Below are 10,706 nucleotides of genomic sequence, written 5' to 3'. Positions count from 1 at the left end.
ATAAAATAGTAAAATGGAATTATATTATTACAACAATATAACAATTCATACAGCACACAACTTGCAGTTACATTATAGCAATGTTGTAACAAGATTACAATCTTGCAGCAATGTTGCTACAATGTAATTTTTCAATTTTGTGTATAGGAATGTTGTATACGTTATATCAGTCCCTATAAGCGCATAATATTATTTAATATTTTAAGTATATTCTTAGAATATTAAATGTACACTTAATATTCTAAAAATATTAAATAATATTATACGCTTATAGTATAACTTTCTTACAAAATATATGTGTGATTCTTTTAATTATTTTACATATATGCAAAAAAACACATATTTCCATTTAAAAAAATGGTGATATTTAAAATATTAAACACACACACACACTTCTTCCATATTTTTCAAAATATTCAATCTATTTTGAGATTTTTCACCTTGTATATATGTAAGTGATAAATTACTCACGCATTATCTTCTCCGTTGGCACTCGATATGCTTCCACACAAACCACCTGCTCTTCTGTTTTACAGCTTCCTCCTAGTTTCTCTCCCATTCTTTATATAACTTAATCCTGTAAAAAAAAACATATATGTAAGTGCAAGTGTTAATAATACATACAGTTACATTATAGCAATACATGTAATACAGTTACATTATAGCAATGTTGTAACAAGATTGCAATCTTGCAGCAATGTTGCTACAATGTAATTGCAAATTTTGTGTTGTATAATGTATAGGAATACGTTATATCAGTCCCTATAAGCGCATAATATTATTTAATATTTTAAGTATATTCTTAGAATATTAAATGTACACTTAATATTCTAAAAATATTAAATATTATGCGCTTATAGTATAACTTTTTTACAAAATATATGTGTGATTCTTTTAATTATTTTACATATATGCAAAAAACACATATTTCCATTTTAAAAAATGGTGACATTTAAAATATTAAACACACACACATACTTCTTCCATATTTTTCAAAATATTCAATCTATTTTGAAATTTTTCACCATGGGGTGCGTTCAGATTCCTCACCCGAGTGTCGTTTTATCCTTGTTTAACATTCAGTAAATAACAAGGATAAAATGATATCTGGAAACACACTCAGGTGGGGAATCTGAACGCAGCCTTGTATATATGTAAGTGATAAATTACTCACACATTATCTTTTCCGTTGGCACTCGAAAATGCTTCCACACAAACCACCTGCTCTTCTGTTTTACAGCTTCCTCCTAGTTTCTCTCCCATTCTTTATATAACTTAAAACTGTAAAAAAAAACCATATATGTAAGTGCAAGTGTTAATAATACCCTTACGCATTTTTTACTTATGCGTACTAACCTGCATGAAACAATACGAAAGTCACGCAGCGTCTCCAAGCATCACTCACGGTGGCGCACAACCAACAACACGAGAAAATCCCTCAAAATATTACGACACAATCCAACATCTATTTCAAACATAAAATCTGACTTTAATCCCAATTATTTACTAAACTAACTAACTCGTTACTACACCATTTCGCGCCAAATCCTCGCGCGATCACTCGATTCAAAATTACCATCGTCATCGTCGTTGTAGTCGCATCCAATATGACTGCGTCGTTCCGCGCTTCTGTTATCTCGATCACAGATGGCGCGTATAGTCACTCGATTCGTCTCTCCAATTTCTTTTTCTGTGTCTCTCTCTCTCCTACTTTAACATTAAAAAGAGAAGGCAATCCTGGCAAAGGCTCTTTTTCCGCTTTGAAGCCTCTCTAACATTCTCTACGTCCACGGCCGTCGGTGAGGATCGCCAGCTTCGAGAAGCGCGGCGAGTGAGCGAGTGACATACCAAGTGACACTCGGCGCGCGGGTAGGTTATTCCGCCGGATCGAGAGCCATTGGTAAACATCATGCAGCAGCAGCCGCCGCGGCATTGCCATCGCGAGTGACGACGTGATTATTACGCCCGATTACCGCACAATATAATGGCAGAGAACCTGTCGAAACGGCCTTCCAAGGGTATCCTCAAAACGTCCAGCAGTTTTGACAATCCGGAGGTGCCTAGGTGAGAGAAAGAAAGAGGAGGGGAGAGAGAGAAACCGACTGTTAATTGAATCTCGATATTTACGCTCTCGCCCGCTCGTAAATATAGAGATACGCGCGCGAACATCTCCCATTAAAGACGGCACGTACGCGTGACTCGCGTGTTACGCGCGCGTCGCATGATCGTTTCCAGCGTATTTATAAATCGCGAGCCTCGACGAATCCGATAAAAGAAGAGAGAGAGAGAGAGAGAGAGGAAGGATTACCGAATGCCCCTCTCGACTCTCTGCATCCAGCTTCTTGCTCGACGTCACCCTTAAAAACGTGACAATTCGGAGATTCGCGATTTTCTTCCTGAAAAATGTATTGATAAAAAAAACATCCTCTTTTTATTATAAATATGATTAAGGCAAGCATACTTTTCTGAATTTATTAAATTTTACGAATGACAAAAAGAACTTTTAAAGGAATAAAACTGTTTGAACTATACCAAAGACATAAGAAGTGACTGACACCGCCCAGCGTTAGTTGACACAGATTCTATTTTTAGTTTTCCCAGCGATGGGGTGAACACCATTTTTTTTATTTACTTTGCTTTTATCAAACTACAGACCAAGCAAGGAAACAACATGGGACGAGATGAATATCATCGCCACTCTTCATCCCGCTGATAAGGACTATGGCCACATGAAGATTGAAGAACCGAAAACCCCATACAATTTTGAAGGCCTCCAAAATGAACATGAGTTTGACCAGTTAGACGCTAGTGCTCTTGCGGCAAAGTGAGTAGATAAGATAATTATGTAATTAATTATGAATTGTAATAGCTCAACTGTATGCTAATAGAAATATTCCAATACTTTATATCGTTTACTTGTTTATTAAAATTTAGATTAGCTGGAGGCAGCAAGCCCAAAATCTTTGAGGAATCCAGTGAAGAGGAAGAGGATGAGGAAACTCCCGAAGAAAAAGGTCAGACATCTTTATCTTCCTAAACAGCAAAACTAGTAGAATGGCAACAAGTCGAGATCAGATTTTGTTTGTAGATTCATAATCATCTTGTTCAATCAGTTACTCATCTGTTGATAAAATCTGCTGATATCAGGGTGTTTACTACTGAAAAAAACCTAAAATTTTCAGACCACTTATCTTCTTGTAAATCACAGATTTGCGTGAAATTTTATTGATACTTGAGAAAAATTTTTAGAATTTTACTTTTAAATTTAAATGCTATCTCTAACAAAAAATTATTTCTTTAATCGTTTTAATAATACAAAATCAATAAGTGATAAATATGGCATACACATCGATGTATATTTTCGTGCGATTCGCAAATTTTTATAAAAACATTGTTGACACTAGAAGACAGTATAGCGTTTTAAACTGATATTATGGCCCGTATTCAGAACAAGCTTCTAAATATGTAACGTGCTTTTTTGTCATTCTATTCTATTCTCTTACATCTAATAAACGATAAAGATAGAACATTAAAGAAGTGCACATCTTCATAAAGCACATTCTGAATACAAGCCTGTGTTTAATCACTTTTTGAATTATGTCAGGAAATTGGTGGCAGAAATCGAGCAGAATTTTCGCAGACAGGCAATCTGATAGCAGTAATTTGTCACTAGACATACAGACGCTATGTGCAATTTATTGCCTGTCATCAAAAATTAGTAACATGTTCTGTTCAAAATGTCTCTATGGACTTTGCTTTAGTTAAATTTATGATGTATATTGTAAAAAAAAATGTTAATCGAACCATCGTTGCGTTCTATTTTTAGAAAGGAGAAGAGCCTTTGAGGCGAAAAGAAAGGGCCATTACCGAGAGTGGCATGCTGTACAAATGGCGAGACGACTTTTAGAGCAGGAAGAATTAGAAGAGGAGGATGAAGATGGTGAGGGTAAAAATAATGAGGAAAATTCGTCAGAGGAGGAGAGCAATTTCGACACGGGTTTCAAATGCATGCCGTCCTGTGATAGAACCGAAAAGAAATAAACGAAGAACATCGATTAACATTTTTTTTAATTGTCCGTCACGGTCATAATCTCACGGCACCTATCAACTTCCGCTGTTTAATAAAGTCGCTGACGCGACTAAAAATGTATCGTGAACGGCAGAGAAAGTGTTAGCATCAATTACATTTGAACGCCCGAACTAAATTTTGCATTTTAATTATGTATATATATTGCTCCTTTTCAGCTCCATCTTTGTAGCTCTTTAGCTCCATCCTCTGTAAATAAACATTTTAAAAACTTGAATGTTTTTAGCATAAATCGCTGTTAGATTTTCCAAGACTAGATAAAGCAAGATTAGATAAATAATAAAACGTTGCAAGTATTCAGAGATATCAACAAGCCGTGCACATGAAGAATTCATTATGTTTAACGATCTATTTTGACTTTCATAGACTATAAAAAATTAAAATTTTGTAAGAGCTTTGCTCGTCATTTTGCGTGTATTATTGTGGGCCTATTGGCGTTCTTTTCGCGCAGTTCTCATGTAAAATCTAATGTTTTTGTAGAATCACTATCGAAATTTGACGAACAATAAGGCTAAACACAGCCCTTTCACATATAATAAAAATTAAAGATGCTGTATGTAATATTTACAGTAAGAGAAACATATGTGTATTTAAAACTGTTAGTATGTATGTAATACCTTACACAAGTTCTGTGATTAGCATAGACATATGCTATGTAACCTCGGAATGTACGACTTCAAATTTTCGTTTCTTCTCATAATGTTTGATTTTATTTTCCAAACTGTCTGTAAAACAAAATATATTATAGATTATACATACACGTAGATAAATGAAAATGTATTTCTACTGAACTACATAGTAAGCCTGTCCATCAAGTGTATCCTGATTCACGTAATCACTCCACCAATTATTTAATCTCTATTCTTAATTCATTTCTTTAGTGATATGTAGTTAATTGATTGCAACGCATGGATACAACGAACACATGATCTACCCTTTCATTGTTACGTCTCGTACATCTCATTTATCAAAACGACGAGAAAAAAAGAAATATTCAAATGTTCGTAAATCATTTCTTTTGGACAGGCTTAACTTGATCTATTAAGTTGTTGATAGGAAATGTACATTTAGAAAATTATAATCTCAAATGTAGAAAACGTCCAAACGTGGCGGCATTGTGTTTAGTACAATATTAAAAAGAAGAAATATGAAATTACGTATATACGATCGTCAAGATATTTTGGATGTCTGTATTATAGCCGAATACAAAGCATATTAATAGACTTGTAACGATGTATTTGTATGGTGTCTCGAAGTTAATAAACGTAGGATACGATATGAATAAGTTAATAATATAAAGAAACATTTTTGAATAACATATCGAAGAAACTTGAAATCTGTTTTATCGGCGAGTTTAAATTTACTAGGTTTTTTATGAAATTGATATACTTACCACACATTTCTCGTTTCATTAGTGGTTGATATATTTTCGACTGTATCCCAAGAAGCAAGCAATCGCTTTGAAAATTAGTATTTACACAACTAACGAAATTTTTCAATTCCGTTAACATGTTTTTAATCATTGTAGATCTGCATATATTATGAAAGAAGAACTTAATTAATCTCGTGTATTTTTACAATTATGTGGATCATATTTCTTTTACAATAAACGTACTTTATAGTATTGAGAGCCCAATCCTGTTGTAATATTTTGATAGTGTTTAACAATTCATTTTCGTCGACAAACCATTTTACATCTTTGTAGTCACAATACCAAAGATTCAATGGAATGTGATGAGCCATATTGTACTGTGGCTTTTGTGGACAAGTCTCAATGTCCAACAACTTCAAGATTATTTCAGGTTCCTCTTTCTTTTGCCCCACCAATAACAAGATACCCATTAAGCATCGAATTTGATGCCACAGAAAGGCTTGACTTGTAATTTCTAATTCACACATATCGTAACCTTCAAAACAAAACAATTTACCATACATTATTAGTAAAATAGGATAGTCCTTGGTAGAAGTTTTATTAGTTATTAAATTACATCCAAAATCCTGCATAAAATAATTATGTAAATATATTTTTACAAAAATAGATATTGACCTTTTACAAAATACTAATAATTGTTTGCACAATTAATTTTAAAATAGTATTTTGGCAAAATAATGATATGGCGAATCTTATTGCTAATGATATATCTATAAAATTAAATTGGAAAAAAAGTTTAATTAAAAAATATTTTGACTGTATTATGTATAAAACATACACAAACCCACACACATTTGAAAAAAGCATTAAAGTACAATTACTCTTAAATTACAGTGTAGAAATATTGAAATATAAAATAATGCACATTTTAATGACAAAATTTTAAATACACTTAGTTTTTAAAATAATTGTAAAATATTTATACTTAAATTTTGAATTGTGCATTTTTAACATATATTAAGAAATTGTATTCCAAGAAATTACACATTTTTATCAATTCTTGATGCTATTACTGTATAATATTTGTATATGGAATAAATAGCAAACAGTTAAACAAATTGAAAATTACCTATGGATTTATCACTGCTCCGATCTATAACGAACACTCTTGCATCCATTATGGTTCTTTTAAAATTGATCACGCCATTGGCCACATCCATCTTACAAATATTACGAAAGTCATGATCTCCTACAACATACTTGGCAGCTTTGTCCATGGCATCTATATCTAAGCTGCCCCTTGGGAAGAAGTACTTGTATCTCCTATACTTGCAATCGAATCTAGCAGAAAAACCAGACACGACCGGGCACCACGCTACACATCTTATGTTCACTGGCAGCAATCTGTTTAATATTTTACAGTAGGGCAACTCGTCTGACAAGTTGGATTGATTTTCTGGCTCCAATCTACTGCGTACATCCAACGAGATCACTTGCGAGAACGAGCTGACACCCTTGTCAGTGCGTCCACAACGATGATAATTCGCGCTCTCGCGAGACTCTATGCAACAGCTTTTTCGCAACGCCGCAAATAAATGATGCTCGATGGTGTCACAGTTATCCTCCTGTACAGTGAAGCCATGATAGTCCCAACCAAGGTAATAAAACTTCAACAAGATATGCCTTTTATGACATCTGCAATTGAAATTTTAGGGCCTATCACTCCAGTGGAAAAAAAGAAAGAAGCATGACAAGTTCAGAAATAATATATTTACCGTGAAAAATCAAACGACTTTCTTACTTTCCCTGGAGTCTCCTCTTTTCTTGGTTTAGGTTCCGTATTCTTTGTGATTAATAGTTTCAGTTGCTCATTGTGAACTTCTAATTGCAGTATCCTATCAATTAGTTCCTGTAAACATCCATATGCAAATATAAAATATGTATGACAATTTAAGTATAAAACAAAACAAGATAAATGCCCCAGTGATCAAACATGTTCTTATAAATTTATATGTAAACTTATTAATCTTAAATGTTTTTCATAATATTAAAATTTAATTATTAAGTACTTTAAAATATATTCATAGAATAGGTTATTTTTAACATTGTAAAAATTAAAGTTGAACAAAATAGTTACGCTACAGTTCATATTTTGACATTTTAATGTTCTTTTTAAGAAATATTTATCAAAATATTTTTTATTGCTTTATAAATAATACATTATAATATTTAAAACATTAACCCCATCACTGTGGAGATCAAATTCATCCAAGTGAGCCATAAATATACAGAACGTTCTAACGCACAACTTCCCTAAAACCCCCTAGTACCAAGTTTTATAAAAATCTGTTACTTTATGTGTTATTGAATTTTTCTTTAGTACCTATATACACGTACTCCACAGTTTGAACCTATCTAAGCAAGTACATGTATGTACACATGTACTCCACAGTCAAGAGGTTAAAGATGAAAGTTGAGACTGTCCATTTAGATGCTTTACAACAAATATTTATTATTTTCAAAATAATTAAAAAATTTTTCATATTTTCCTGTGTCAATAATAACGTTTTATATTACATTTTTCAACTAATTACATAAATTAGGTAATTTTCCTTACAAAAATTCAACAATGTTGGCTCTGCATCGTGTCTGGTTACTGGTACATTTACTTTGTCACGCAATTGCGCGTTCGCAAACGTCATACCGATTTATCGAGCACTTCCAATCGCTCCCTCGTACTTCTTCCCATTTTGGTACGTTTCCGCAAGATTTTGGCCATGATCGTGACACTGAGAATTAGCTGCAGTAAACACGGGAGATCTTTTTTCTGTCGAATAAAAACTACATACGGGAGGTTTTGGAGGTTAGTTCCGTCAATAAACGAAAACCAGACGCGCTCGACCTCCCAGCCTACGGGGATATGTGGTCATACCGTCATACATGACGACGTGAGGTGCACAAGTAAAAACTACATACGTCGAGAACGTAGGTTATGTTGCGCCACACGTGTAGCACTCGGCATGAACCACGGTCGAAAACGAATACGCGCACACGAAAACTTTGCCCGGAACGAAATTCAACATGGCACGAAAGTGGCGTCATGTAACTTCATGGAAACGCAGGCCGAGGAAAACCGTTTGAATAAAAATTACGCGCCGAGATACACGAACGGAGAAAATTCGTTTCGAAAATTTCGTATGCTCGCACGACGAAGTAGCACTTCACTTAATTGGCACTCGCGAACATATCCCCTTCGAGAAAGCACTTAAATTTGTTTGAACGCGCATGCGAACACTTTAGGCCGAAGGCAGAGAACGAGACGTAAGTGTCTCAGTCGTAGTCGTAGAGTAAGGCAGAGAAAAATGTTAGTCGTATATAACGAATAATAGTATATTACGACTTACGTTTTCTCTGCCTTACCCTACGACTACGACTACGACACATACGTCTCGTTCTCTTCTGAACACGCACGGCGTCGACAGAGCGTCCGACCGGCGGCGGAGTGGCGTACGAGACTGGAGCGCGGAGCAACGGAGCAACATGGCGGCAGCGACGCAGGCGCGGCGAGTCAACCGCCTAGCAACGCCGAGTGGCGCCGACTAGCGCCGAGTCCCGCCGAGTCTGCCTGCCAGCAGTCACGTACGCCACTCCAGCGCCGGTCGGACGTTCTGTCGACTCCGTGGGTATTCAGCTATCTCGCGTGTTCAGAATTCATTGTGCGCAGGTACGGTACTATGTTGAGAGTGTCGTCGCGCTAATAGACAACCCGCGAGGCATGTGAAATCCCGTAACAGTGTCGTATTCATGTGTAAAGCGCGATATCGTGCGTTTGCCTGCGGTTGCGAGTGAAGTGTTCGCGTGCACGTTCGAGCAAAGTGTTTGCTCCGTTCGGTAGAATGGCGATCGTGCCAATAATAAAACTTTTACTAGTCGTCGCGCAATCCTACAGAGATACAAAACTCTGGGAGCTAATTGATTTACTTTTGTTCAGTGTGTCTTGACGTGCCGTACTTTTAACGTATTTTTCCAAATGTAACGGTCGCGCTAAGTGAAATTCGCGCGCGGATTACGTTTTACTCGTGTGTGATATCCGTAATATCGGGAGTGCCGAATAAGGTATCGGGCAATCGTTAATTATTATTGTGCGGTTCGAGAAAGCAGGATAATGTCAGCAGAAAGCGGCATCCATGGAACGATTCGGTATTCTGGAAAAGGAATGTAGCAGTAGCATCAGCAGCAGGAGCAGCGACAGCAATCGGTGAGTGAATTTTTATCAAATTAATTAATTGAATTTATATCGTGTATATGTGGTATTGCACATTTATAGAAGGCGATTATGCACATTTGCATAAAACAGATTTAAAATATGCATATAATTGTAAAATTTACGGGTATACCATAAAACAGAACCAAATAAACGTGAACATAGCATAGAAGAGACCCAAAAAGTCATGCAAATTACCTACGGGATTCATAGATATTTGACTACATAGTTCAATGTGCACATTTTGTGCACATAGAGGCGCTGATGGATGAAAACATCTGAAACGACGCGAATGACGCGATGACCGCTCTCAGGTTCCTCTCTGGTTGTAGAAGAGAGAGGAGAAAAAGCACGAAATGCAATTAGAAAAACAAGTGTTATTTTTATTCATTATCAACCTACACTACACTATACCTTTTTAAAATGAGATGCATATGCGTTAGATGCCGGAGAGAAAAGGAAAAAGGTAGTTGAAGAAACGAAAATATAAAGTCGAAAGGTTAGGTTAGGTTGTCGCAAAAATTTACAACCTTGGAATATTGATAGAAGGTAAAAAATGGCTAAACTATTCCAAAGAATTATATTCTCTCAGTAATACCAAGTTTTCTGAATCAATTTTTAAACAATTAATATAAATAAAATTGTACTCTTAAAAAAAAACATTTACTTTTACCTTGGGAGTCTTGGGATACAATAGGACACAATTTTTAAGGCTTATTTTTTTCTTTGATTAAAACACGGGCGAGAAATTTAATGCTGCACTTTTTATTCTAGGTATTTTCTGTATGATTTTTATTTATGAGAAATACAAGTCTGCCGTACCCATCCGGTAGCGATGCCGCGAACTGCTTGCAAGTTTTCAAAACCATTTCAGGTGAATGCTTTTCACAATACTCATTATATTTTCAAATTTATTGCATGTAATAGATTTTAGAAACATTTCAGTTGTAATATTTCATATTACATATTGCACAATCTTTTTA

The 10,706-nt window shown here is 35.2% G+C and overlaps 3 protein-coding genes and 1 long non-coding RNA gene across 12 annotated transcripts in view; 2 read left to right on the top strand and 2 right to left on the bottom strand.

Annotated features, from left to right (window-relative positions):
* The window catches only part of LOC105840057, a 100,831-nt gene extending 99,236 nt beyond the window's left edge, over positions 1-1,595 (bottom strand). Inside the window, exons 1-4 of one of the 2 annotated variants that reach the window (XM_036292382.1) lie at positions 1,577-1,595; positions 1,357-1,465; positions 1,175-1,281; positions 472-577 (exon numbers count right to left, since the gene is read on the bottom strand). The gene's annotated coding sequence lies outside the window, so the exon portion shown is untranslated. Of the gene's footprint in view, positions 1-471; positions 578-1,174; positions 1,282-1,356; positions 1,513-1,576 lie in introns of those variants that run through there. The other variant, XM_036292381.1, reaches the window with a different exon arrangement.
* A 198-nt stretch (positions 1,596-1,793) lies between these two features.
* Positions 1,794-4,851, top strand: LOC105829716 (protein phosphatase inhibitor 2). Its single transcript, XM_012668763.3, has 4 exons — positions 1,794-2,064; positions 2,654-2,824; positions 2,935-3,014; positions 3,827-4,851. The coding sequence occupies exons 1-4, from the start codon at positions 1,985-1,987 to the stop codon at positions 4,039-4,041; spliced, it is 546 nt and encodes a 181-aa protein (XP_012524217.1). The 5' UTR covers positions 1,794-1,984; the 3' UTR covers positions 4,042-4,851.
* On the bottom strand, positions 4,052-8,964 carry LOC105829715 (tRNA pseudouridine(38/39) synthase). 7 transcript variants are annotated; one of them, XM_012668757.3, is made up of 8 exons: positions 8,436-8,856; positions 8,164-8,369; positions 7,235-7,368; positions 6,589-7,154; positions 5,703-5,994; positions 5,481-5,617; positions 4,705-4,812; positions 4,052-4,276 (listed from the first exon to the last, which is right to left on the bottom strand). In XM_012668757.3, the coding sequence occupies exons 1-7, from the start codon at positions 8,479-8,481 to the stop codon at positions 4,739-4,741; spliced, it is 1,455 nt and encodes a 484-aa protein (XP_012524211.1). In that variant the 5' UTR covers positions 8,482-8,856; the 3' UTR covers positions 4,052-4,276; positions 4,705-4,738. The 7 variants fall into 7 exon arrangements, with proteins under 7 accessions (XP_012524211.1, XP_012524213.1, XP_012524210.1 ...); XM_012668759.3 differs by having other exon boundaries at positions 4,053-4,276; positions 4,710-4,812; XM_012668756.3 differs by having other exon boundaries at positions 4,056-4,812; positions 8,436-8,855.
* A 1,044-nt stretch (positions 8,965-10,008) lies between these two features.
* The window catches only part of LOC105835259, a 2,331-nt gene continuing 1,633 nt past the window's right edge, over positions 10,009-10,706 (top strand). Inside the window, exons 1-2 of one of the 2 annotated variants that reach the window (XR_004964637.1) lie at positions 10,009-10,272; positions 10,498-10,597. This is a non-coding gene — a long non-coding RNA (uncharacterized LOC105835259). Of the gene's footprint in view, positions 10,273-10,497 lie in introns of both variants that reach the window. The other variant, XR_001138965.3, reaches the window with a different exon arrangement.

The sequence above is a fragment of the Monomorium pharaonis genome, chromosome 9 (assembly GCF_013373865.1).
Source record: "Monomorium pharaonis isolate MP-MQ-018 chromosome 9, ASM1337386v2, whole genome shotgun sequence".
Lineage (NCBI taxonomy): Eukaryota > Metazoa > Arthropoda > Insecta > Hymenoptera > Formicidae > Monomorium > Monomorium pharaonis.
This window is presented reverse-complemented; position numbering and strand designations above follow the sequence as displayed.

What these genes read in the sequence shown, in the direction of transcription:
- LOC105829716 (XM_012668763.3), top strand. Translation starts at nt 1,985, where the DNA reads ATGGCAGAGAACCTGTCGAAACGGCCTTCCAAGGGTATCCTCAAAACG. An exon ending in GCTAGTGCTCTTGCGGCAAA is followed by an intron (nt 2,825 to 2,934) that starts GTGAGTAGATAA and finishes ATTAAAATTTAG; the next exon opens with ATTAGCTGGAGGCAGCAAGC. An exon ending in GGAAACTCCCGAAGAAAAAG is followed by an intron (nt 3,015 to 3,826) that starts GTCAGACATCTT and finishes TTCTATTTTTAG; the next exon opens with AAAGGAGAAGAGCCTTTGAG.
- LOC105829715 (XM_012668755.3), bottom strand. Translation starts at nt 8,481, where the DNA reads ATGCCGAGTGCTACACGTGTGGCGCAACATAACCTACGTTCTCGAC. An exon ending in TGGAAGTGCTCGATAAATCG is followed by an intron (nt 7,369 to 8,163) that starts GTATGACGTTTG and finishes GGATGTTTACAG; the next exon opens with GAACTAATTGATAGGATACT. An exon ending in GAGCAGTGATAAATCCATAG is followed by an intron (nt 5,995 to 6,588) that starts GTAATTTTCAAT and finishes TTTGTTTTGAAG; the next exon opens with GTTACGATATGTGTGAATTA.